At 41.1% G+C, this 27,980-nt stretch overlaps 3 protein-coding genes across 17 annotated transcripts in view; 1 reads left to right on the top strand and 2 right to left on the bottom strand.

The window, feature by feature from the left end:
• Positions 1-5,483, bottom strand: part of LOC119857680 (intraflagellar transport associated protein) — a 63,014-nt gene extending 57,531 nt beyond the window's left edge. The window contains exons 1-2 of one of the 13 annotated variants that reach the window (XM_043516058.1): positions 5,279-5,388; positions 320-712 (exon numbers count right to left, since the gene is read on the bottom strand). The gene's annotated coding sequence lies outside the window, so the exon portion shown is untranslated. Of the gene's footprint in view, positions 1-319; positions 3,900-5,278 lie in introns of those variants that run through there. The other 12 variants (XM_043516051.1, XM_043516057.1, XM_043516052.1 and 9 more) reach the window with 12 other exon arrangements.
• RAG2 (recombination activating 2) lies at positions 264-9,549 on the top strand. 3 transcript variants are annotated; one of them, XM_043516046.1, is made up of 3 exons: positions 332-451; positions 6,918-6,971; positions 7,042-9,549. In XM_043516046.1, exon 3 carries the CDS (start codon positions 7,056-7,058, stop codon positions 8,655-8,657), a length of 1,602 nt encoding a protein of 533 aa, XP_043371981.1. In that variant the 5' UTR covers positions 332-451; positions 6,918-6,971; positions 7,042-7,055; the 3' UTR covers positions 8,658-9,549. The 3 variants fall into 3 exon arrangements, with proteins under 3 accessions (XP_038262851.1, XP_043371981.1, XP_043371982.1); XM_038406923.2 differs by lacking the exon at positions 6,918-6,971 and having other exon boundaries at positions 264-451; XM_043516047.1 differs by lacking the exons at positions 332-451; positions 6,918-6,971 and adding an exon at positions 5,940-6,014.
• An 8,909-nt stretch (positions 9,550-18,458) lies between these two features.
• Positions 18,459-27,156, bottom strand: RAG1 (recombination activating 1). The gene is made up of 2 exons (XM_038406082.2): positions 27,019-27,156; positions 18,459-21,958 (listed from the first exon to the last, which is right to left on the bottom strand). The coding sequence occupies exon 2, from the start codon at positions 21,936-21,938 to the stop codon at positions 18,795-18,797; it is 3,144 nt and encodes a 1,047-aa protein (XP_038262010.1). The 5' UTR covers positions 21,939-21,958; positions 27,019-27,156; the 3' UTR covers positions 18,459-18,794.
• Positions 27,157-27,980: the final 824 nt, after the last annotated feature.

Here is a 27,980-nt window from a genome sequence, read left to right as displayed (position 1 = left end):
TCCAAACGTTGTCTTTGAATTTAGCAGTGACTTTATCACACAGTAGTATCCAAAAGCCACAACAAAAATCAGACCCCGCTGGATTGGTCACTGTACAAATATAAAATAAAAAACAGCATCTGCCCCCAATGAATTTACAATCTAAATAACAGACGTCTACTGTCACTCTGAGCTGGCTAGGCATGAACAGGTTAAACTTGTAAAGGTGCAAGATGGATTTCTTTTTGCACCATCTGAAGAAAAAAAAAAAAACGGTCACAGACAGTTAGCCACATTAGAGGAGTACTAAGGAGCACATCTGCAAGCTAAGCATACATACCTTCTGCCTGCCTGCTTGTCCATGCCACAGCCCCTCTTTGTGCAGTCACAGAAGATTCCACAAGTGCTGAGCTTTCGAATCCCCGTTACAAACAAAGGTTTCAGGAGGAAGCAAAAACCCTCCATCAGCCAGGTAGGTCTAATATGTTTATTGTTTTACCCAAACAAACCCTGGGTGCCAAAGCTAGAGAGAGCTTTGATAAATGTTATCTACACGCCTCAGTAGTTGGTTGGTTTAGACTAGAGCTGTCTGGGGGGGGTCCAGATGGGAATCTGATCCTAAAGAATTTAGAAGTTACATTTCCTTCTCAGCCTACAAGTCTTGGGTGTGTGCTGTGGGGTGTTAGCCCCAGGTCCTTCAGAAGGCCCTGGGTTCATCTTTTTGAACAAAATGCTGCAATGGCAAAACCATCAGAGAGGAAAATAAATGTAATCTTGCAAAGTAGTTTTTAATCCCTGCACTAAGCACCTACCTGTGTTCCTGCCAAGATACCAGTAATTGCAGACTGAGGGGAGAATTCAAGAAACAGTAGAGGGAGCATTTACCAATTAAGACTCTAGAGAGTCAGCAGTCTAACATTCTAATCAAAGCTGTTCAAATAGCAAATACAGTGCTTTGCAAATCTGTTTGTGTCCAGAAGCTGAGTTGGTTCACTAGATCCATGGGGTCATATTCATTATTTGCAACTTAGTATCCAGACAGCTACCAGGTATTTGTGAAAACAGCTGTGAGTACTAAACTTTTTATGAATTTTAGCCCAAATAATTATATATTTGAAAATGTATACTAAATAGCAATGCTTGTTATTCATTATTCTTCTATTTAAATTGCTTCAGTCATCCAATTGGAGAGCAGAAACATTATCATGTGACTTAGGTGACCAATCAAACAGCATTTATAGTCAAAGAGGACACAGTTAAGGAAAAAAAACAGTTATCTCAAAACTATACATCCCAAGCTTTTCAGCGGATATTTCTGAAAAAACAACGACATTTTTGCTGGACATGTTGGTAACACAGGCTCCCCCCTAGGTTCTAATACAACCCCCACAACATGATTTTAAAGGTGCAGATCTGTATCCAGTAGGCACGAAAGGACATTTCAAATCATTTCAGCCAACTCAGTTTTAAAAAGCACCTTTATTCTTTATCCTCTTGTAGACACACTCCTGTTTGAATCCCTCCACTTATTCTCCCTTCTCAATCACATCAAATTCAAGCTTCTTATTAACACTTTCTATACCCTACACAGTATTGCCAGTCCCAAGCCTTCAAAAATAATGACTCAAGTCCCAAAAAATCATAAGATTTTAAAACGTAATATATTCAAGGTTCTTTTTATTTCTCTTCTGGCTTTTGAGCCTTTAGCATGCACACAGATCACGCTTTCACAATTTTCTTGCGACTATGAGGGCTACAAATTTACTTTTTCTTTTAAAATGAAAACTGAGATTCTCATCAAACCACGTGACCTGAAGCTGGGGTTTAATAAAAATACTAGATAGCATAACAATCACAGTAAAATCGCAAGATTTGGCAACACTGCCTACATAACTCTGCCCCCACCCAACTTATCCACCCTTGTCTCTTATAGTTAAGGCTAAGATTTTGTCATGGATATTTTTAGTAAAAGTCACAGACAGGTCACGGGCAGTAAAGAAAAATTCACAGAAGCCCATGACTTGTCCCTGATTTTTACTAAAAATAACCCTGACAAAATGGGGAGCCCAGCTGTGGGGTCCCACACCACCTGCAGAGGTTGGGCAGCTGCGGGGGCTGCTCCAAGCTCTGGGTGCCCACACCGCCTATGGGGACTCGGAGCTCCAGAGTTTCCCACCTCAGAGCTCCAAGGTACCCCTGCCACCTGCAGAGGCTGGGAGCTCTGAAGGACCCCCAGCACCATGGCGGCTCAGAGCTGGGGAGCCCCCACACCCTGATTGGCCGGAAGCTGCAGGGGCCCCATTGAGGTTAGGAGCTGTGGCCCATTGCCTGTGTTGGCTGGGAGCTCTGGGGTCCCTCGCTGCACACAGAATCCAGGAACTGTGGCCCCGCACCCACGGCAGCTAGAAGCTGCGGCCCCGCTGCCCATGGCAGCTGGGTACTCTGGGGGCCCTTCGCACCCGCGGCCACGTGGAGCTGCAGGGTCTCCCCACTGCCCGCTGCAGCCAGGAGCTGTGGCCCTGCTGCCCATAGCGGCTGGGAACTCCGTGGGGCCCTGACACTCGCAGCCATAGGGAGCGGCATGGGGACTCTGCAGCTTCCGGCTGACAGGGCTGAATTCACGGAGTTCGCTGGAAGTAACGGATTCCATGACTTCTGCGACCTCCATGAAAAAATCGTAGCCTTACTTATGGTGTCCTTCCCACCCCATCTTCTGCTACACCAGTGGTGCCAGGACAAATACTCGTTTGTCCATTTCCCCCCACAATCATCTTCTATCTTGCCCCCTACCCATGGAACATATCCATGGAACACTCCTGAACCACCACCCTCTCTTCTTATATGAAACCTTTCTCTCCTTTACTCATTGAACCGCTCACTTATGCAGAATGCAGGTGTCTAATGTTGGACATGAGGGGTGTGAGATCTCTGGAATTTAAGCTAGTAATTGCTGTTGGGAGATGACAAGGGGAAAGGAAAATTAAGTGGTTTATTTAACAAAAAAAACTTGTAACCAACAAGCTTTGTTTCTGTCAAGGTTTGTGCCTGCCATCACCTCAATCCATCTCCCTGTGTTCTCCATGTCCACTGAAGGTAGGACAAGAAGTAATGGGCTTAATCTGCAGCAAGGGAGATTTAGGTTAGATATTAAGAAAAACTTTCTATCTACAAGAGTAGCTAAGCTCTGGAATTGTCTTCCAAGGGAGTTTGTGGAATTCCCATCACTGGCAGTTTTTATGAACAGGTTACATAAACACCTGTCAGGGATGGTCTACATATACTTAATCCTGCTTCAGCTCAGGGGTCAGGCCTTGATGATTTCTCGAGGTCCCTTTTAGCCTTACATTTGTATGATTCTATGATTGAATGGCACAATCCTGTTACAACAAAAGGATAATGCAAATAAACTGGTCAGTCTTTTCCATCTCTAATTTCTTTGATCTCCAGAGGTGAATGGAAGAATGGACCCTTCAGTGTTATATTCCAACATGTTTTGTAAATTTACACATTATTTTAAAGTGAGGATTTAGAATAAAGAAAGCAAATGCAAAACATTTCATTAGAACCTGTCTCAAAGAAGCAGGTAGTGAATGACAAAGGCAAATAACAAATACAAACAACAAAGAAATTGAGCACAATATGAAAACAAACAAAAAACAACTTGGGATTTTCAAACCAAACAGAAGGTGATTAGCTACTGAACACAGGCAGTTTGATACTGTGGGTCAAATTCCTCCCTGAACTACTATGACCTCCTCCTCTAGGACCTTCATAACCCCATATGGTGACATTAAGTCTAACATGAATTTGGCTCACGCATTTAAATAAATTTTACCATATTTTTATTGTGAATTCTCAAATTTCTCAATGTTCAAATGGATTTTCACTGAAAAATATTACAGTACATCAGATCTTTTGTGTGTATGGAGAATAGAGTCATTTTTGGACTTAAATGTTTCCTCACTCGCAGACTCCAGATTATTTAATAGGGGGCTGTGAATTGTAATCCACAAGCAAGCATTTTATTTACTCTGCCACAAGTATCTTTCTGATGCCTGGATGGGCCAATATCATGTTTACACCAAGTTCAGTCCATATTCTAAACAAGGGATCGGCAACCTTTGGCAAGTGGCCCGTCAGGGAAATCCACTGGTGGGTCGGGACAGTTTGTTTACCTGCAGCATCCGCAGGTTCGGCCAATCGCAGCTCCCATTGGCAGCGGTTCACTCTTCCAGACCAATGGGGGCTGCGGGAAGCGGTGGCCAGCACATCCCTCGACCCACGCTGCTTCCTGCAGCCCCCAATGGCCTGGAGCTGCGATCGGCCAAACCATCCCAGCCCGCCAGCGGATTTCCCGGACACACCATGTGCAAAGGTTGCTGATCCCTGTTCTAAACAATATGACTAAGGGGAAGAAGGAAAAACCTACAAAACTAGATTTTCCCATCAGCATATTGGAGTTTAAGTTTTTGTAACCCAGACCAGGGCTTCCCAACCTTTTTCCTTCTGAGCCCCCCCCCCCCCCCCCCGCCAACATGCTATAAAAACTCCACAGCTACAACAACTATTTTTCTGCATATAAAAACCAGCGTTGGCGTTAGGGGGTAGCAAGCAGGGCAGTTGCTCAGGGCCCCGCGAAGCTAAGGTGCTCAGGCTTTGGCTTAAGCTCCAGGTGGCAGGGCCGAGGGTAAGGGCTTCAGCCCTGCATGGCTGGACTTTAGCTTTCTGCCCTGGGCCCCCGTGAGTCTAACACCAGCCCTGGTTGGCAGACCCCCTCAACCTGCTCGTGGCCCCCCAGGGGGCCCGGGACACTGGTTGAAAACTGCTGACCCAAACTACATGGAGCGTCTTTGTGCTCTGCCCCCTTCCCTGCTCGCAGCACTGTGCAAAATAGGGCAAGGAAAATGAACCAGTCTCTATGGCATCCAGCATGTACTAGGAGCTTCAGGGAGAGAAATGGAGAGGAGATACCCCCTCCGCCTGGCCAGGAGTGCAGCCTGCAGTGTGATATCTTCACGTACACTATCCTGGGGAAACTAAGGCACAAAGGCAGCCAAGTGACTTGCCCCCAGTGCCAGGTCAGCATCCTAGCCAGAAGCAGAGCCCAAAACAGACAGGCCTGCCCTGCCTCCGGGACAATGCACGCTGCGATCTGAAGCTGGGAGGCGGTCGAGCAGCCACCCCTGCCCCTGACATGATGTTGACAAACGCCTGGAGGGATTCCCACCCCCATGCCCAGGTCGGTCTGCAGCCTCCCTCCTCTCCCATCTCACGGCTTTCACCAGACCTCTGCTCTCACCGCACGAGCCGGCAGCTTAACCCTTCACACCCCAGCTCTGACAACTCCCCTACCTGAAACCCACGCTGCGGAGGCCACGGCAAAGCGGCAACGTCCTGCGGCTCAGGCAGCTGCTGGGAAATGTAGTTCCCTCCGCCGGGCAGGTTCCTATTGGGAGATTGAAGCGAAGGAGAGAGAAAGAACTACAGTTCCCAGAAGGGCTGTGATTCCAAGTGTCTCTTTAAAAGCAATCCCGGCTGGCAGGCAGTGTAGGTGCAGAATGGCTTTGCTATAGGTCTGTTGGGGTTGGGAATGTGAACAAGTAGGGGAAATATTCTGTATTAACATTTGAAGTACCAGCAGTAACTAAATACAAGAAAACCTGACCTCAGCAACCAACCAAGCAACAGGCTGAGATTAGTTACTTGGTAGAGATGAAAAGAAAAGGAGTACTTGTGGCACCTTAGAGACTAGCAAATTTATTAGAGCATAAGCTTTCGTGAGCTACAGCTCACTTCATCGGATGCATTCATTGGATGCATCCGATGAAGTGAGCTGTAGCTCACGAAAGCTTATGCTCTAATAAATTTGCTAGTCTCTAAGGTGCCACAAGTACTCCTTTTCTTTTTGCGAATACAGACTAACACGGCTGCTACTCTGAAACTTGGTAGAGATGGTGTCCATTTAAAGATCAAACTAACAGCCCAGGGAGGGCCTGGTTCTCCCACCTTTACCCACATAAGTGGTATTTGCTTAAGTGAGTAGTGTCAATTAATGGAGTAAACGTTACTTAACATGCAAAAGTTATAGAGTCCAATCCAGAGTTATTATCCAAGCACCAAATTCAACCTGTGAATACATTTTAAGGAAATAGTTTGTTTATGCTCAGTCTTCTTCAATTATAGAACAACTTGAAACTACATCCCGGAGAAGCTGATGTGGTGAACCATAACATGGTAGTTAGCACTAGGTACACCTGGGATGATCCTGAGCTCATAAAACTGGACAGTTGGGAGTATGTACTGAGCACCCTTTCAGATTTCCAAGGGCTGCTATGTTAAAAAAAGGATGATCCTGGGAAAACCTGGACAGGTGGCAACCCTAGTTAGAGTCTAACAAATAAATTCATAACAAATTGATTTTGCAGGCGATTCAGGTGGAGAGGGAGATTTCTGTAGATTGTGATTTACTCAGCTTAATTTGTTTTTCAAAATGTTGCGCCAAATAATTTCTGTGACTAATTCTTGATCTATAGCTCACCTATAAGTAGTGTTGATATTCAAAATGCAAACTTTTAATTGAACACATGGGTCACATGGTATGTTTCTGTTCTCCGACTGGGCAGACTCTGAGAATTGTTTCTGGTTCAGATAGTCATGATTACTCATTCAGAATTTGCCTTTCATGAACATTCTGCAGTATTCACCCTTTCAGTGAACATTCTCTCCCCATTTCCTCTGTTATGCTTGTTACCTAGTAAGTTCACAGAAAAGGGTCACAAATGCAGTCAAATATTCAGAGGGGTTAATTTTTGCAATATTCACCCAATTCTGGCATAATTCCTTATTTAGATTTTAATAGCTCTTATATTGCGCCTTTCATTTGTAGATCTCAGAGCATTTTACAAAGCTGAGTTAAATATCATTACTCCATTTTATAGGTGGGGAAACTGAGGTACAGAATTGACATGGTTTGTCCAAGATCAGTCAGTCAGTTACCAAGCTGATCACCTTGACATTGTTTAAAGCATGCCTGACGTGGTTTTCTATATGGTTTTTTTTCAGATACTGACGGTACCATGACGCAATCACCAGACATAATGTCCCTGCAGATGATATCAGCCATTAATAATTCGTCCTTGATTCAGCCAGGCTTTTCTCTGCTGAATTTTGATGGGCAAGTTTTCTTTTTTGGACAGAAAGGCTGGCCAAAGAGATCTTGCCCCACTGGAATTTTTCTCCTTGACTTAAAAAAAAATGAGCTCAAATTGAAGCCTGCATTTTTCTCTAAGGATTCCTGCTATCTTCCCCCTCTCCGTTACCCTGCTGTCTGCGCTCTCAGGGGCAGAACAGAGTCTGAGAAATGCCAATATGTCATCCATGGTGGGAAAACGCCAAACAATGAACTATCTGATAAGATTTATGTTATGGGTATAGTATGCAAGCCTAGCAAGAAAATCACCTTTAAATGCACTGAGAAAGAGTTAGTCGGGGATGTTCCTGAAGCCAGATATGGTCATACCATTAACGTAGTTCATAGCCGAGGTAAAAGCATGAGTGTTATATTTGGGGGAAGGTCATACATCCCTCTTGGACAAAGAACCACAGAAAAATGGAATAGTGTAGTAGACTGTATGCCCCATGTGTTTTTGGTTGATTTTGAGTTTGGATGTTGTACCTCATACATCCTTCCAGAGCTTCAGGATGGACTTTCTTTCCATGTCTCCATTGCCAGAAATGATACCATCTACATCTTAGGGGGTCATTCTCTTAAAAATAACATCAGACCCCCCAACTTATATAGACTAAAAATTGACCTGCCACTAGGCAGCCCAGCTGTGAGCTGCACCATCTTGCCTGGGGGTATCTCTGTCTCCAGTGCTCTTGTGACTCAGACTGGCGGTAAAGAGTTTGTCATGGTTGGGGGCTACCAGTGTGACAACCAGAAGAGGATGTTTTGTAATACAATCACTTTAGAAGATAACAACATAGAGATTGTGGAAAGGGAGACCCCAGATTGGACACCAGATATTAAACACTGCAGGATATGGTTTGGTAGTGATATGGGTAATGGGGCCATATTGCTTGGTATACCAGGAGACAACAGGCAGCTAATTTCAGATGCAAACTACTTTTACATTTTGAGATGTGGAGGAGCGAGAGATGAGGAGGAGGAGGCAGCACAAACTTGCAGTCAGACATCTACAGAAGACCCAGGGGACTCCACTCCATTTGAAGATTCAGAGGAGTTCTGTTTTAGTGCTGAAGCCAATAGTTTTGACAATGATGATATTGACACCTATAATGAAGATGATGAAGAAGATGAATCAGAAACAGGCTACTGGATCACCTGTTCTGCCAACTGTGACATTGACATCAACACTTGGGTCCCTTTCTATTCGACTGAACTCAACAAGCCAGCTATGATCTACTGTTCCAATGGAGATGGCCATTGGGTCCATGCTCAGTGTATGGACCTATCTGAGGGCATGCTCATACGTCTTTCAGAGGCAAATATCAAGTACTTCTGCAATGAGCATGTTGATCTTGCTAGAGGGCTGCAAACGCCAAAGAAGGTTCTGCCTGTGAAAAAACAACCTATGAAACCATTACGCAGAAAAACATCCATGAAGATAGCAACTCCAGTGAAAAAATCTTTTCTTCGGAGGTTATTTGAGTAGATTTGAGTTAATGATTAAGGTTCAGCTAGGATTGAATGAAGAAATCACAAACCAAAGATAGTTAATGATGGTTGCAACTGAATTTAATATTAGAGCTCCTAATGGTGTTTTATTTTATTAATTTTAATTATTAGATTATTTCAGTTTACCGTAGCTGACAAATCAATGTTTATTATGTGTATTGTGGTAGCATCCAGTGGTCCCAATCATGATTAGTGCCCTATTGTGCTGGGCACTATACAAACACATAGGATCATATTCAGATAGCCTTCCTCAAATAGAATAGTACATTACTTCATAAATATCCCCACTGACTTTAAAGAAAACATTTGAATATTAAGGCACTACCCTGTGTGAATAAACACTCTGGTCCAAAGGGAAGCACAGTGTTACCAATTTTGCTTTTGCAAATCAATCTATTCAATCAGTAGAACTAGAAATATAAGGTCTAATTCATGACTGCATTGCTCCAGTTTTATACTAATCTAACATCATTTTAAGTCATCTGATTTTAATTCATTAAATTGGAGTAATGCAGTGTTAGTTCAGGCCCATTGTATCAAAAATATGAATGCATCAAGGGCCAGTTTTCAAAAGGGCTTTCTAATTTGGGAAGCCTCTGTTTTGGGGCACCTAATTTTGGACTTAATTTTGATTTTGAAAGGTGCTGGGCAGCCACAGATGAGCACCAGCTGGAATTGTGGAAGCTCAGCTCACCGGAAAATCAGGCCACTTATTTAGGTGCCTAAATATTTGTTTTGTTTTCATTTTTCAAGGTGGGGCTCATGGACAAGCCCTCCCCATTTAAAAAAGATCAATTTGTTCAGCCTGCCATTTGTGTTTGTATTTTAAAATGTATAATGAACTAATAAAGTTTATAATAAAAATGGCCTTTACGTTTGTTTCCACCTATTATGTGGGTAGCTAAGTACTGTGACACTCAGGTTGGAAATAGCTCTGTCTTTATTTGCAAACAATGACTATAATTGCTATAGTATATATGTCTGAGATCCCTATCTGAAGTCTGATAAAGAGCCTGATTCTGCAGCTGCTCCATGCCCAGAATTCCCGTTGACTTCAAAAGAAGTTCCTCACATTGAACAGGACTTTTATCATTTCCTTTGGGTCCACTACTACCCTGCTATTTCTTTACCCTGCCCCCTACCCCCTGCCCCCACCCCCAGGATGACTCTGCAGTGTGTGAAAGTATTGAAATATAGACTGTAGTTCATAGCAGTTCATTTTGCCAATAGGCCATTGTGAGGCGTGGAAACTAATACCGTTGTGTGCTCAAAGTAGAATGGGCAGATTGAATTCAGATTGCAAAAGTCACTGTCAAGGTTGACTGGCCCAATATTTTATTAACTTTTTGTAGTGTCTTGTATTACCTGTTTGTAAAGTCCCTATAAGTCTTAAATTTATTTTATTTTATTTTTGTTACTGTTCCAATTCACTTTAAAAAAAGATCAATATCATCAGATCAACACTTGTGAGCCTACAATACTAGAGCAGTGTGTTGATAGTCCAACTCACATGTCTGGCCCTTGGATAAAAAGGAAAAACAACATGAGCAGACCAGCATTCTTGAGCAACCTGTGCAGCTCTGGCCACGTGCAACCCTTACAAACCAGCATATGTAGTCAAACATTCCTGAGCAACCCTATAGTCACCAAGGACATTCATGTCCAACCCAACAATAACATTCAGTATGCATATAAGCAATAGAGGAAATCAAAGATCTACAATAAACAAATGTCAGTTTTCAGTTTCTAAGTGTGTTAGGGGCTGCAGTGCAGAAAGGGTCAGAACTCAGAAGTGAGTCAACCTGATTCTCCTCTCATACTAATTTTACACTAGTGTAACTCCATTGGCTTCAATGATATTACTCCTTTTTCATGCCAGCATAAATGAGAGCAGAATTAAGCTCAATATGTTGTTCCAAAGAACATGAAAAATATCCCTTAAAATTGGTAGAAATTTGGCTGCCAATATCCATATTCTGTAGGTTAAACTTTACTCTGCTAAGGCCACACTGTTCTGGAGACATAAACGGCCACAAACAATCTCCAGGGAATAACTCCCGCACCGTGGTGGCATAGGTGACTTTTGCCACACTGCCACCACCACATCCTGCAGCATGAGATCACATCAGAGGAATGATTAATGGTAGGAGGGGTTATGGCCAAAGTTCTCTGTGCTCAGGCTATTCTGAACTACATAGCTGCCCGCTGACAGACATGAAGAGGTTGCAATATGTTAAAATAGCCCCTGGGGTTGCTGAAATTTACACTGGAGTCTATATCAGTTTCCAGAGCACTGTATAATATGGAAAATTAGAATCTGCCAGGCACAAAAAATGGTTTACAGCCCCCTTTTGTCTACTCACCGCCCTGTGCCCCTCCACTCCCAGGATGTGCATTCTGAGAAAAATAGCACAGAAGCTGGCCTTGTCATTTGTTCAGCCAGTGACGCAGTCCATTGTACTAATAAATTGTATATTTGTGCGGTGCCTTTTTAAAATATGCATTTATTTCAAATAGAGAAGAAAATTGGTAAGTGAAACCATGAGTCCAGCTTTGATGTGAGAGGCAGCTTAACAGGTATCAAACCACAAATCAGAAAATACAAATACTGCAGGAAAAGGAAGTCATAAGCAGTATAAAATATAATATCCCAGATGGACTGAAGTAAGAGATCAGTGGTCATTAGTCATGTTTGTGAAGATGCTTAATGTAGCATTCAAGATTAGAGAACATAATTGATTTTGTGGTGTCTCCAATGCCAGTGGAAGGCAGATGTGTGCTGTGAAAAAGTACTGATTCATTCCAAAAGATGGATAATCAATAGAAAATATTCCTTCTTCATATAGGGTTGGTTAAGAAGATAAAATACAGCAGATATTAATGTATAGGTAAGTAAGCCTCTTTCACATCTGCATCTATCTGACCACTGTGTTTTGTAACAAGTATGGGCAATATCATTTTGAGACACGATTTTGCTATTGGCTCTCAAAAGACTCATTCATGGATTTTAGTGCTTATGAAGGGACCTGGAGTCTGACATGTCCTCTATCTATAGAACAGGTACAGCACAATTAGTGGTAGTGCAGGCTTCCAAGGCACATCTTTCTGCCAAGGTGCCTTAAATCTTCTGTAAAGAATCCATGTGTTACAGACAAAACAATCAGGCACAATTTAAAAAAATAACTAGTGATTATGGGTACCTCCACTTTTGGGTACGTCACTTGTGACATTTATGTTGTAGTAGCCAGGCAAGGTACTAACAAACTTCAAGAGGACTTTATTTTTTAAAGTGGAAACCTCTTTTCCAAGCTGCTGTTGCACCCTCAGTAGCTCTCCGTCAGCCTCTTCAACTCCTCCCCACTCCTTCCTGTTTCCTGTCCTTTCAGACTCCCAACTGCCAGCACTCCCAATTCTAATAATTACAAACAACATCTAAACACCACATTCCTTCCTCTCTTTAGAAACTCTCCCAAATACAACAAACGTTGTTCTAACCACAGGAACAAATAGGAAACAAAGCACTATACTGTTGACAGAATTATTACACTAAAAACACTATAGATACTACATAACATAGTCTCTAGTCCAGATAGGAGGTTGTCTGGGTCTGACAGGCCATCTCTCAAGCCCCAGTTCCAGTGCAATGTCTTGTTGTGTTGATACTATGGTGAAATCATCCAATGCAGACTGGGTGTTGGCATAATCTCCTCTTGGTGCATAGGCAGGTGTAAGATAAGAAGCATTCCATACCCACCCATCAGAAAGTCGATAGGTGTAAGTCCCTTCTTCTCTATGATTTTAAGAGGAGCTGTGAAGAAAAAGTGTAAAATATATGCTGCCCTTCTGCTCCAAGGCAGTGGGTTAGCAGAGCACGCTTTCTTACTTCAGAAATCTCTGTAGCACTGATTGCAAGCAGATAAATTTCAGACATATGGATCCAAGCAGTAAAAGCAATTGGAGGCTCACCTGGGCTTTGTAGAAAGGGTGCAGGTGGGTTCAGAGGCAGAAAATCCATCCTCGTCTCCAAAATGTTATAGTAGCCAGGCAAGGTACTAACAAACTTCAACAGGACTTTATTTTTTAAAGTGGAAACCTCTTTTCCAAGCTGCTGTTGCAACCTCAGTAGCTCTCCCTCATCCTCTTCAACTCCTCCCACCTCTTTCCTGTCCTTTCAGACTCCCAACAGCCAGTGCTCCCAATTCTAATAATTACAAGCAATATCTAAATGCCACAATTTGTGGACAAATTGGAGAGGGGCCAGAGGGGAGCAACAAAAATGATAAAAGGGTTAGAAAACTTGATCTATGGGGAAAGATTAAAAACACTGGGCTTGCTTAGTCTTGAGAAAAGAAGACTGAGCAGGGACCTGATAACAGTCTTCAAATATGTTAAGGGCTGTTATAAAGAAGATGATGATCGATTGTTCTCTGTGTCCATTGAAGGCAGGATAAGAAATAATGGGCTTAATCTGCAGGAAGGGAGATTTAGGTTAGATATTTCCAACTGTAATGATATTTAAACTCCAGAATAGGCTTCTAAGGGAGGTTGCAGAATCCCAGTCATTGGAGGCTTTTAAGAACAGGTTGGACAAACACCTCTCAAGGATGGTCTAGGTTTACTTGGTCCAGCCTCAGCACAGGGGGATGGACTAGATGGCCTCTCAAAGTTCCTTCCAGCCCTACATTTCTATGATTCTATTATTTTTTAAAGGGAACTGACTTCTGAGAAATTGCTAAGCACCAGCCCTCTGAAAATCAGGCCCCATTGCCATTAAGGCATCTCAGTTTGGGCCTCAAAAATTGAAGCTCCCAAACTCACTAGTCACTTTTTGATAAATATAGGCCCCAATTAGTTTATAAACCTCCATCTCTGACACACACATATATCTGTAGGGTGGGAGCGGGGCCGGGGGGCCAACACACAGGACTCTATACCACGTGAGCCAATAAACTTCTTTACCTCATAGCAGTAGTAGGTACCTTAGTCTCTTTGTGCTGTACTCATAAACACAAAGCTAGCATGTTACGCCATCACAAAGACTACCTTTTGGGGTGAGAAGGTAGTTCAAACCCCAAGCATCTTCATTTCTTGGTCCCTCTCCTGAGACTGCCACAGGGGCCAATTACTGCTTTCTGAATGGTGTAGTTTTAAGATGTTGATATTTGTATGATGTAGACAGTACTAAGAACAATTTGGCCTGATTTCATCAACTGGTGCTTTGAACAGTGCCCTGGAGATGAAAGGGGCTCTACCTCCTTATAAGCGCTCTTTATCCTCCAGTTCCCCAATGTTTCTGATGCTATAAGTATATGAGTGAAACCCAGCCAAGAAATTAAGCTAATCCAAAATCACAGGAGACTCTTTGGGCTATGCTTTTTAACATTGCCTCAATTTTTCCACCCACCATTTTTTGTCAAATGTCAATGGAGGCAATGAAAAGAGACAAGAACTAAGAGGTAGGTGAGAGTTAATTTTTGCAGTTGACTTTGAAGCCAAGGATGGGAAGCTAGAATCTGAAGCAGAGGATGTGAGGAAGCCAGTGAAGAGACTTGAAGAAGGACTGAACATGGTCAGAGCAAGGTGGATGAATTTGAACAGAGACCAGATGTCATTTCTAAATGAAGCAATGGGAGATTCCAAGAAAAGTAAAAGAGTTTGTAACTGTGCTATAGTGCATGCAATGCCCTATGGAGTGAGGGGCTGGAGTGGGCTTCTGGGCTTCAGGGGGAATCTTCATATGTGTTTGTATAACGACTACCACAGCAGGGCCCTGATCCTGCCCGGGGTTTTTTGCTTTACTATAATGTAAATGTTGACAAATACTCATGATTTGAATGAAAGGTAATGAATAAATGTAAGATGATTGTCATTAAATTGTTTGCACAGCTAAAAACCTGTCTGAAACATACAAATCCAAAGTTTATTTCTAAGAACTTTATTTAAAATCAATTTTAAAAATAAAGAAACTGGGATACAAGAAGTAACAATAAAAACCGTAGACAAATGCTGTGTTACAATGCACTGAAAACATCTTACTCAAATCAGAAATTATGGTGTTGCAAATATCTAGAGTCTGGTTCTGAAGTCCTTTACTCCAGCATAAATCAGGAATGATTCCATTAAAGTCAATGGCAATTATCCTATGGGTGGGGGAAATGGTCTGAGATCAGAATCAGGACCGTAGATACAACATTTCACAGCACAACAACTGAATATGCCTTTAATAAGTCCTTACAGAAACTTTAAACAAAGAAAGATTGTATAAAAAACAGCAAGAGTTCAATACAGTTTTCACAACAAGAAAACCATTGCCCACAAAGTAATCATCTGAGGTGTTTATACTAATTATTAGAGTAGAAAAAAATGTGATTTTTGAAAGCATAAAATAAATACAAGTGTCTCCATTTATTTAAAGCCACTTCAAAAGCAAACAGCTTAATGATAGGTCATTTCTCAAATATGGAGGGAAAACACAGTGTACCTTTTAGCAATCAAGAATCACTTGCATTTAGATGCTCGCCTGTGTGTTTGTAGTATTGTTTTTCTAGACTCTGTGTACAAAAGCTTCACTTGCAGCAGGTGTTTAGCATTTAAATTGTTTGGTTTAATGAGTTCAACATCTCAAGCAGAAAGTCTCTTGATTTAAATAACATGACAACAACGGAAAAAAGAGATGAAACTAAATTCAAGTTTGTTAAAAAAATTAAAAATAGCAATTGCCTTTCTGATGAATGCCAGCCAAACTATACATAGTTGCTAGTATTTGTAATACGTCTTGCTGGCTTAATAGTGTAACTTGTTCCACATGGTTATTTCACAAAAGAATATGTTTAAATTCCATTGCACTCCTAAGTCCCAGTCTATGTACTGTTCAGTGTACTGAACTTCCCCAGATCATGTGCCCAGTCTTGTAAATCCTTAAGTGCATGAGTAATCCTTGCTTAGTCCTGTTGAAGTCAATGAGTCAAAACCCACTTGCTTTTACATAAGCAGTTTGTTGAAGTCATTTTTTGATTTGAGAATTTCAGTAAAATTACTGAGATAATTTGCGCAAAAGGAGCAGAATTTGGCCCATTGAATTGGATGGAACTACATGTGTGAGTAAGGACTACTTGTGGGTGAAATTCACTCCTGTGTAGGGTGACCAGATAGCAAGTGTAAAAAATCAGAACGAGGGTGGGAGGAAATAGGTTCCTATATAAGAAAAAGCCCGCAAAATTGGGACTGTCCCTATAAAATCGGGACATCTGGTCACTCTACTCCTGTGCAGAGGGCTAGCATACACTACTTAAATCCCATTTGAACCCTACTTTAAGGACTAGTCTTAAATGTTGCATTTGCCTTATGCTGGTCCTCAGCAAAGGAATGAATTTCACCATGAGTGAGGGTTGCTAGATTGGGCGCTGTGGTATTGAAACAGATTCAAGTATAAAACACACAGTATATGATAATCACAGCAAATAAACATGCAAAAAAATGGATACAACATATTTGCATGATGAAATATTTCCAAAACAAACCAAAAATATTGTTTGAGTTGGTTTCTGAATGTATTAGAAAAGATTGCTACATTATGTAAAACTGACATTTATACATTATGGAAAATATCTGTTATAGTCTATAAAGAGTTAAAAAATTGATTTGGGAAGAAAAAGAATTAAAATGATCAAAATCAGCACTATGCTATAAATGGAAAATTATACTGCAACATATATAAAAGGCACCATTTTTTGCAGTACTTCTGAAAAATTATTTGGAAGCATGTAATTTCCAAAAAACCCTGTATTAAAAATTGGCAACCCAAAGTTCTGATGGAATGCTTAAAGTTTGTTTAAGGAAATGATATGAAGTGTGAAATCTAATTTATAAAACTCTTTTATGAGAAGTAGATATTGTATCCAATAAAATCAGAATAATCAGTCAGAATAACACTAAAATATATTTAGGAATTACTAGCACTTAATTCTCCCTATAAATTGTCTATAAATGGTAAATACCAAATTCTAAAAGATACAGTATATAATCAGAACTAAAAACTACTACAAAAGATAAAAACTATTAGCTTCTTTACAGTTTAATTGCCAATGAGCCAAATGTAATGTCAAAACAGAAAATAAAAGCAGAATTGAATTGCTTAAAAAAAAACATGTGCAGTAGTTATTTGTGCATTTAATCCTGTGTCATATATAATTCTCCAAATATCAAAATACCTCAGCTAATCATTGTGTAACGAGCATTCAGTGTGGGATTATCAAAAGTGCATAAGTGTTTTGGAGCATAACTCCCAGTCATTTAGGTACTTTTGAATTATATTTCCTGAAGGATAGATCTGATTAATTTTATAATTAAAAAAAAATTATTCAATTAATTAAAAAAAGTCTCCCAAATTTGGACCCCAACCAGCAAGACATTTAAGCACATGCTTAACTTTAATCCTCTGAATAGTCATACTGAGTTTAATGGGACAATTCACATGTTTAAAATTAAGCATGTGCTTAAGTGCTTTGTCATAAAACTATGCTATTAATTTAATGAGTATGTTCAGGAATAATTTGGTTGCCAAATTTCACAATATTTTTAATATATATTCATGTTTAAATAATATGAATTTAAAATGAAATGAAAAATATGAATTTAAATAATATGTTAAAATCATTTTACCCATGGTCACTATTAAAGATATTTATCACCTGTAAGAGTCAAGTGTTCCGTGCTATCTGATCTATTTTTATTATGTATATATAAGCATCTAGCAATATCAGTGTACAAGAAAACTGCCACCATTTAAATGCCCCAGTACAATGTAAACTATTCTTATGAGCTGTCTAAATATTGATGTAATAATGCTTAGCACTTAAATAGCAATTTCATTTTCAAATCAGTTCACCATTATTGACTAAATAATTATCTCAACTTGCCTGTGAGATAGGTAAAAACTATTTCCATTTTATAGGTATGGAAACTGAGGCAGAGATATTAAATGACATGCTCCAGACAGCAGTGTCAATATCAGAACCAGGACTAGAACGCAATAAAAGGTTCCCTTAGTCTGTGAAATATACCCTATAGAAGAGCATAATAGTAATATATGGAACTGGGGAACCACTATAGGCCAGATCCTTGGCTGCTGTATATAAGTGTAGCTTCATTAAGGTCAATAGGAGAAATTCTGCCTCTGTTGAAGTCAATATGAATTGTGACATTGTCTTCATTGGATTTCACCCAGTGGAGCTAAGATGATATATACCAGTTAGGATCTAATCTTGGAAGTACAGATTGCCAATTGAACAAAATGCCTCATGGGTGCCAGCTGTTAGCAAAATTTATAACAAAGCTTGAAAGTATACAATGTACAGAGACAAAAAATATTTCATTTTAAGGTCTGATTTCAAAGCTTATGCACAAGCTTGCATTATAGAATAAATTGACTAGGTTATAATTATTATTTTAAAATACTGACTAATTTTTCTCTGTGCTTGTACAGTACCTAGCACAATGAGCCCCACACCTGATTGGTCTCTAGGCACTACCACAATGTAAATGTTAAATAAAATAATAATATTTTAAACTGTTGGTGAGGTCAACCTTTGGAGCTTGACTCAATGTGTTATACAAAAAATACTGACTCTGTACTTCAGAATGGTTGTCTAAATGTCTCTATGTTGAATCTTTACTTTTAAGAAGCAAGAGGCCATCAATTAAAAAAAGGAAAACTATTCTTAAATAGTAAATAAAATGCAATGATGCAAACAGAAAAAACCCATCCTCACTTTCTTTGTAACTGTCATAACTCTTCTGAATCCTCTTCATTTCACACATATCAGATAGTCTAAAAACTTTGGTTCACTTTGGCTATTTATTAAACAATAATCTGAGACCAAAGTAAATTAACCACCTTTCTTTCCACTTTTACCTCACAAAATGGCTGGAAAATGATACCAACCAGTTACTCTGCATTACCATTTTCTGGAAACTACCATACAGATGTTTACCAAACTCCTCTGAGCAGGGACAGATTACCTTTAACACTCAGTGTAAAAGTGATATTTGCAGGCCTTACTGCACCCCGTCTAGGAAGACTTAATTGCAAACCCAATTCAAATGATCGTTATGTTTAGAATTCCATAGAATCAGTCATTTCTAAAGAGTCTTCCAATGGCAGAGAGTCTTCAAAACTCTGCCCTGGATCGATTGTGAAGCCCTGGCTTTTCAATGTATTATGGGCATTCATGAATTTCTGCAGGTACTTAGATGTATACAGCCAGTGGTGCTTCAAGACATCCTCCATTTCGTAGCATTTTGACTGCCTGGCATTCATTTTTCGGAAACGCCTAAATAATTTGTTTCCAGACTCGTTCCCTTCACTTGCCCAGGCACCAATGGAGCCATCTCTTTCAATAATTTCAGGAACATGAGCAAGAGTTTTGTGAAAATAATTCGTAATCTTGCCCTCATATCTGTACTTGAACTTTGTGGACAGGAGCTCAGCAAAACGTTGTGAATTGAAGCTATACTGACACAGCAATTCTGGGCACTCTTTGCCTGGGCATGAAGACCTCCACACTGGTTTCATCTTAAGGTAAAGGTCCATCAGTTCTCTTAGTGCATCATGCCTTTCCTCACACTTTATTAATTCACATACTGCTTCCACTGTCTCTTTGGTCATAAGCTTTCTAGCAAAGTTTCCATTCATCCTCATTATGGGCTTCAGGTTCATCTTCTTCCTAAGGTGCTTGTCAAGAGTCGACTGCCACCTCTTCCTCTCTTCTTTAGATATGTCAGGGTTATTGTACACCTCACCTATCTCAAACTGGAATATCTTGTAGAACTCAGCTGCATTGCCGATGTCACAATGCAATGCATCTATGGAAGGAACAGTCTCAATAAAAGGTTTGGCAGAAACACCCTTCACTCTGTCACGTAACTCATCAACAGATTCATTATATGGGTTGGACCTCCATACTTCATACCGCTCCAGGTTTTCAGCATGACTTCTTGTTATGGAGTGGAGGACCAAGTTCTGAGAGGCTTCCAGGCGGGTTGCATCACAAAGCGTACATATGTAAGTAGAGCCTGAGGCTTCAAGGCCTTCCACTTCACGGACAAGTTTCTCATCATACCCCGTACCCCTAAAGATGAATTTGAATGTTCTGAGGATGCCTCCCATTTCAAGAAGCAGAATGCTGCTTTTCATGGTCTCTCTTTCTGCTATGAGAGGGCTCAGGATGGCTGTCAGAGTCTCGTGGTCCGATTCATCAGCCAGCATAAGGCACAAGGGCTTGCAACACAGCTCTGAATTGGGCTTGACTTCTTCAAAGATCCTTACATTTTCATTACCATGAGCTATAGTGATGTTCATGAGTGTGAAAGAAAATCGAACTGCCTTTTCAGGGACAACTGGTCCACTTCCATGCTTCTCGCTGACATCTCCCATCCCATCACAAGATTCCTTCACCACAACAGTGAATGGGCCATTCAAGTAGTCATCCAGCTCTTGTGCTTTCATGCCTTCCAAAATGTCTTCCTCCATGTCCATTAAGGCAGAAACCAAGGCTGCATCATATCGAAACCTCTTGGCAATCGTGTCTACTGGGTAGTCATCAACTGAGTGTGGCAGGCCTGACAGCCCATCTATAATTCCCACTTCTGTATTAGTGGACACATTTTTCAAGGGGGGTTTCCACTCAAATGGATGATAACCTGGCAAGAGTGCCTTCTCAGCAGTGCGGAGAGCATGCAATGGCTGGAAGATCTGCCTCCCAGTTATAGCTTTTACCGTTCTGTACATTTTATGGTACTGGCTACAGCTGAGAAAGGTGTTGACTCGGATTGCCAGGCAAACAGCTGGGTGAAGCCCTGATCCCTTTCCTTGCATTATAGCTTCCAACTCATCTGCTTGTCTGTGTTCATTTCTTGCTCTCAGAGCCAGCAGGAACAAAGTTAGGCACACAGCCTTTATATCACCTCCTTCTTCTTTCTCAGCAAAAGCTTTGACTTGAAGCTTGAGTTCTCTCAGACGATGCTTTTGCGCTCTCCTGGTCAATGAGAGTAAATGTTGCCTTGGTCGGCCACCTTTATTTACATGCATGTAAATCTCTTTCCTTTTCACCTCTTTGTGGCTGGACAAATGATGGCAGTATTTGCCCAGCAAAACCTCCTCATCACATTCTTTCACTGGGCATCGCACAGCCAGGGAATTGAGGATGTTCAGGAAGGATTTCACTGGACTCACCAGGTCGGTAGGGAAGCAAGGGTATCGGCAGATGGGACAATAGCTGCCCATAACTTTGATGCACTTAAGGATGCAGGTTCTACAGAATAAGTGGCTACATGTTGTTTCCACTGGGTCTGCCAGAATATGCTCACAGACCTGGCAAGAGATGGACTTAACGAAATCTGCAGGGTAGTCAACTGCTAGAAGTTTGGTGCTAAGATGTATCTTCTTGCAGTTGGCAATCTTTTTCATAAGGTTTTTGTTGTTCACCTGTACTTGTTTTTTTACACCTTTAGTTTTTCGGGCACGTTCTGCAATGATCTTGAGCCTTTTGCCCAGCTGTAAATTGGATGGCTGGTTCTTTCTCTTGACCCCACGACGAGCAGTATAACAAACAGTGCAGTTTGAGGAGTGGGACTTCCACTCCATGGTGCTGTTCCTCGGGAAATACACTTCACATGGGGCATTGCTGAACTTTCTGTGGATGATGCTCCAGCAGTTGTGACAAAACCGAGTGGGGTGGATTGTGTCGATATCTCCTCGCACGTCAATCTTAAAAATCTTGGCAATAAGATCCGGCCAAGATGTTGCTCTTTTCTCTTTCTTTCTCAGAAGTCCCTGAGTTTCACAGTCCACTGGTCCATGCACTGGATAACTTCTCTTGTAGCGATCAGTTTTAAATGAAACTCCACAGATGCGGCAGAGCTGCTGCAGGTTTGCTTGATGAGCTGCATTCTCTTGTATTTTCAGGTTGTCAGCATCTTTTTCAAGAGCCTGCTTATTGTGATTTAAGTCTGTATCTGCCAGAAGTGGCTTTTCTGCCATGGGAACTGCCACATCCATCTGCACCAGAGTGCCTTTGTCCAAAGAAGCCTCCTTCTCTGCTTTCTCTTTATTTGCTATTTGGTTGTCCACAGAAGGTGCTTTTTCAAATGATCTCACTTTAAACAGCTTGAACTTCCATTCAGAAAATTTAGTATACGGGTACTGGATTTCTTCTGGTATGGTGTGCAAGCCCGTGCTTGGTGATGTCAGCACGTCCATTCTGGCAGGAACTGGATCACCTGAGGAGGGAAAAGAGAGCACTGTAGGTAAGTGAAATACTCCAAAACGAACAATGGTGAAAATCTACAAAGCGTGGATTTTAAGAGGCATAAATCTACAGTCATTAATAACTGGTAGATGCTTTCCCAAAGTATGAAATACCATTGTAGGTATAAATTATGTCATGCCAATAAGATATCTGGACAATCACAAAGAATAAAATTCACCCTTGTGCAGAGGGCCAGCAAAAGACCTATGCACCACTTCAGACCCAGTTAAGCTCTCAAATCAGGGTTTAAAGTGAGACTTATGTGCTGCATAGGCTTTGTGCTGCCACTTTACTCAGGACTCAGGAGTAAATTTTACCCATATTGTAAAATAAGCAAATGTTTCCATGAAAGGAATTCCATGATTGAATTAAACAGACACAGGTTACAACATAGTACCATCTTAAATTGGGGGTAATAATAGAGTAATGAAATGGCTAGTGTATGTATGCCATTGCCTTCTACTGGACAGAATTGAAACAGATCTGCTGTGTGTCATAGGTTCTATACTGCTAACAATTAAAGGAGAGTTTCCTTTCAAGTGATAGGAGCCTAGGCTTTTGGATGAAAAAGATTTGATTCTATTGCCACATTTACTGTAAAGAGCTGAGTGTGTGACAACTGTTAATCTTTAGAGAGCCACACATTTGGTACAACTAAAGATACTGGGTGAGACATTAAAGTATGGATGGGACTGTGTGCAAATGCAATAGATTTTCACCAGTTTTCAAGTACCTCTAGTTACAAATAAAATCAATTTGGTGACCTCAGTGTAAACTGATATATTACCCACACAGAAAAGTTGCCGTACAACACTGCACAATTGGTAACCTTTGCCCAGGCTGGAAATGGAATCAGGGAGAAGGGTACTGAAAAGTAAGGTACGCTGGCAGGCCTGTGTAAAGGATGCTTGCACATGAAGAGCACCTGCACTGTGCTTTCTACACTCCCCTGACCACAAACACTCCTTTGCCTGTATGTTGCCTATTGAGATTGTAAACTCTTTTGGGTAAGGTCTATCTACTTATATGTCCATAAAGCACCTTACACATTTTGGGTGTAATAAAAATACACAGTAATACTGATTAACATGCATACTCTGATTTTATCCAGAAGGGGATGGGATTAAACAATTGAGTGCTCATGACAGCTACTAGATTGAGATCCCTAAAAATGGCAGTCCCTCTGTTTATCTACAGGAAAGAAGCAGCATAGGTAGGGGCACTATACATTTCCCCACACAGCCCTACTGATGTGCCTCAGCCCTGATCCTGATGTAGACAAGTGGCCATAGAAAGTGCACTGAGACCACCAACTCACTTCACACACACAGGACAACTAACAACTAACAGATAGCAGCATCCAATCCTCCAACCTTTACTGCTCACACCTATATCCATGTTCACACAGGTAGTCCTACTGAAGTCAATGGAACTACTTGAGTGAGTAAGGACTATGATATCTGATGACTTATGATCACTGCTTATATGGAATTGAGTTAAACTGGAGGCTGAAAAGTGGAAATATGCATCTCTCATACCATGTTTTTAAGTCATCAACACCACTAACACCACTTCACTTTTTAGGCCCTGATCCTGGAGTGGGATCACTAGTGTGTGGTTCCTTTAAAGGCATTTCATGCTAGCCAATCCCAATGCAGAATCATGACCTCATTTAGGGGCCCAGTTCAGGAGGCACTTAGCCACATACTGACTTAAATTCAATGGAACAGCTCCTCAGCTGACATCAATGGAGCCATAACAATTTACTACAGCTGAGGATCGGCCCCAAAGCGACAACTCACACGCTTAAAGATAGGCATGTGTTTAAATACCTTGCTGAGCTGCGACTTTATTTGGAAGAGTTACATGGTTTGGACAATTGAAAATGTCTGGTCAAATTTTAGATTTTGTAAAAACAATCTATAATCAAATATACCACTGATGTTGTTGCTGTGGAAACATGACATTTTATACAAATTAATATTCCCCAGAAGGGCTTGCAATTCAAACATTGCAACATTGTGCTAGTGGATGAGAGACTGAAAATGAAATTGGCTAGGCATTGACTAGAAACAAAAGTGAAACCGACCAGCCTATTTTTCAATGCCCAGGTGGGAGAAGTGCACAAAGTAAGCAAACAACATAGTGTAAAGTATTTAGATTTGTTGATTTCTTTTGCTTTTAATACTCAAGTTGCAGTTAGTAACAGAAACAAAGTTAAATGTATTTTAAGAATATAGTATTTTAACCTTACAGTATTTGTTTAAAATAAAGGCGGTATCTTCACTTAGCTATAGTGCTCTCTAAAACTCTAGACCACTGTATCTATTCTGAGGATGCCTGACACAAGAACACGTTCTTTTCAGTGTCTGAAATTTTGATCTGTCTTTCCTGCATTATGTTTCTGAGATTATCTCTTTTTAAAAAATATAACCTTTCAATAGAGCAATATTTCAATACAATCTTCCAAAGGCCAGCTGGAAAGGATTACTGGCTCTGATTAAGTTCCTAATCCAGAGTGACATGTCAACCTGCTCAGCTCTCGCCTTAAGAGTTTAACTTCAAAATCCTTCAAGTGAACCTTGGCAAACAAATTAAGGGTTTGTTTTCTTTCCAGCTTCTCTTAATTCTATCCCACTGAGAACAATTTGCTTGCATTGCTATATCCACCTGCCTGCACTGCTGTGCCCCGCTGCCTACAATGCTAAATATGAGCGCCTGCACTGCCACCCCCTGCTGTCCTTTTGGGCTATAGCCTGCTGTCCTTCTTGTTTGTACCCTGCTATCTATAAAACTGTAACCTACTATCTGGTGCAGCTGTACCCAGACGTATGACTGCTGTACCTGCTGTCTTGCTTGACTTGACCCTGCTATGGACCCTGCTGACCTAGTTGTCGAAATCTCCTACCAGCAGAGTGGTGTCCTGCTTGCCCCACAAAAGTCCTCCTTGCATATTGAGCTGTACTCTGCTGCCTGCAGAGGGACTGAATGACTTGTTGTCTTTCACTGTTTTACCCTATTCTCCTACAGTCCTTTGAGCTGCTCTATTGCCTTAAAGAAATATTACAAAATGTCTTTTCCTTAGGTGATTGTCAGTCCAGAGATAAGGCCTGCCTATCTCATACTAGAGTACTTCGCAGTGCACTAAATATCATGGAGTTACTTGTGTGGTACCTCCAGCGGTTTTACTTGGAAATACTGCACTACCTAGCTTGATAAGGCCAAATGCAGAAGCTGGGAGTTTTGCCTGAGTACAGATTTAGGATTTGGCCAACTAACCTGTGAATTATTTGGTATCTGAACTGTGCTATAAAATTATAGTTGTAGCCATGTTGGGCCCAGGATATGAGAGAGACAAGGTGGGTGAAGTAATAGCTTTTATTGGACCGACTTCTGTTGGTGAGAGGGACAAGCTTTTAAGTGACACTGAGTCCTTATTCAGGAGCTTTGTGTGGCTGGAAAGTTTATCTCTCTCACCAACAGAAGTTGGTCCAATAAAAGCTATTATCTCACCCACCTTGTCTGTGTTATAAAAGACCGACATAATCATGTAGTGAATTTGTAACCACATACTACTTTTCTGTTTAATTATCCTGCTACTGCATAGTACTTATTCATCAGTTAAATGCTCAATAGTTATTCTGCAAGTACCATATAAAACTGTTGCTTGCCTATAGTCTTTTCCAAAACATTTGTCAATGAAATATCTGAGCACCTTTTACACATTAATCAGTTTATCTTTGCAGCATACCTGTGACATAGGGAAGTATTATTATTTCCATTTTACTGATTACACACACACTAAAAATAATCCTAGATCTTGTGATTTTGCAGCCAAAGCAGAAACCTGTTTACAGGGGCTTTCATTGAGATTCCCAGTGTCTCTAGCTGCATCATCAGCACTTCTCCAGCTTTGGAGAGCAGCTAACAAGCTATGCCCCCAAAGATTTGCTCAGGGGTATCATTGGCTAGGGGACCACGAGGGGCAGTTGCCTCCCCCGACCTTAGTTTGTCCCTAAAAAACTTTTCAGGGGTCTATATGCTCCTTTATGTCTTCCACTTTTTGCCCCCCACAGACTTTGCAGGATATAATATAATCATATCAATGTTCTATATGCTGATACAACTTTGGCCTTCTCAGCATACATTTTTTCTGAAATGACACTCTTGAGTTTGCTCACTAGTTATTGTGATGAACCAGCCAGCAATAGGTATGTTCCAAATCCAGTGCAAAGTAGCTAATACCTTCTTTCCTTGTCCCACCCTGGTATGGTGTGTCATCTAAGTACCATACCTGATCCCAAGCCCATTGCCTTGCTGTCAAACTGCAACTCAAATATAGCAGATGGCTCTTACTCCCTGTTGAGAAAAAGTTCAAAAATTCATTTGTTTCTTTTCAGCAAATATGTCTTAAAGAGATGAGATACAAAGAAGCCCTATTAGGTCACTTGATCATCCATTCCGCTAGTCCAGGATTGTTGCCTGCAGTCTATTCATCAAATACTTTATCTAGTCTGATTCTCCAGCTCCTAAACAATGGAGCTTGAACCCGGTCCCTTGGAAGACTATTCCAGAGACCTCAGTGCTGGGAACATTTCCCTGACATTACTAGAAATTTGCTTTTGCTCTGTTTTTCTAATTGGGCTGCACTGAACAATCCTCCATCATGAACCCCACTCCCCAACATCAAAGACGCTGGTAATTTAACTGGATCTGACAGCTGTGTTTAACATTACCTCTTTCTAGCTTGGAAAGAAAAAGAAAATTCCTCTTCTGGCCATCTCAGAATAGCTCAGGTCCTTCTGAAACAGGGTCAAATTGTCATGCTCTGACTCACACTGAGTAATACCTTACCCTGTGAGTAGCCCCACTGAAATGAGGGGGACTGTTTGTGGAGTGAGATGCTACTTGTTGGGAGAAAATTTATACAATCAGATTAATGACATGTACATTAATACAGGGAAATAGTTGAATCAATTCTTGTATGTCTCACAAGCAGGTGGATTATTGCAGTTAAGACTGTTAGCCTACCTTTCTCTCACTGCCAGTGTGTAGAGTCGTTTGTACGTCTGCTCAATTGGTTCCAAACATCAAGATCTCTCTCAGTCTCTCTCTCTCCCCCACTCCCCTCTGATTTTTAAAGCTCACTGCAGTGGTGTTTGTCTCACCCTATCCCTGTCCCTCCCATCTCCCAGTACCGCTCTGGTGCTAACCACAAGTTACCATCAACCACAACACAATACAGAAGTTTCTGCTCCAGGTGGCACCTGGTAATTTACGAGGCTTAACTATGAAGTTAATAAAAACAAGATCCTCCTTTGAGAGACCCCTGGTCTCTGAGATGAGTTTTAATTCCATGCAGAGCCATTCCAGGAGAGTGTCTGCACCTTTATGTGACTAAACTTTTGTATTTGCTTTTTTATGTCTATAGCTCCAGAGCTAATTTCTCCACTCAGTTACACACTGGGGAGAAGAATGTGGGACTCAGTCATGCCACCCTTGTTCGCAGGATTAATCCCTTTGAAGGACCCTGACATTTAAGCCTCCATTATCAGTCCAGACATAACCACACTTCCATTTTTGTGGTTGAAATTTTGTGCTGACAATATGAATCATACTGTTGCCCTTTCTTCTGACACCAGTGTATTGTCCCATTCTAACAAGACTGTAACCTCTCTGATGAATACAGATGTCCAGGGTCTTGCAGGTCAGCTACCCACTGGAAGATAACTCAGTAATGTAGATTCTAGGTATATTCTGTGTGTAACTTGTTTCACTTGCTCAAGTGGTCTGAATTCAACAAGATGAATTTTAATAAAGACAAGTGCAAAGTACTTCACTGAGGAAGGAAAATTCAAATGCACAGCTACAAAATGGGGAATAACTGGCTAGGTGATAGTACTGCTGAAAAGGATCTGGGAGTTATAGTGGAACACAAACTGAATATGTGAGTCAGCGATGTGAGGCAGCTGCAAAAAAGGCTAATATGATTC

The sequence above is a fragment of the Dermochelys coriacea genome, chromosome 6 (genome assembly GCF_009764565.3).
Source record: "Dermochelys coriacea isolate rDerCor1 chromosome 6, rDerCor1.pri.v4, whole genome shotgun sequence".
NCBI classification, from domain to species: Eukaryota; Metazoa; Chordata; order Testudines; family Dermochelyidae; genus Dermochelys; species Dermochelys coriacea.
The sequence above is the reverse complement of the archived record's forward strand: the minus strand, read 5'-3'. Positions and strand labels throughout refer to the sequence as shown.

Excerpts from the sequence above, each read along its gene's own strand:
- RAG2 (XM_038406923.2), top strand. The coding sequence starts at position 7,056 with ATGACGCAATCACCAGACATAATGTCCCTGCAGATGATATCAGCCATT.
- RAG1 (XM_038406082.2), bottom strand. The coding sequence starts at position 21,938 with ATGGACGTGCTGACATCACCAAGCACGGGCTTGCACACCATACCAGAA.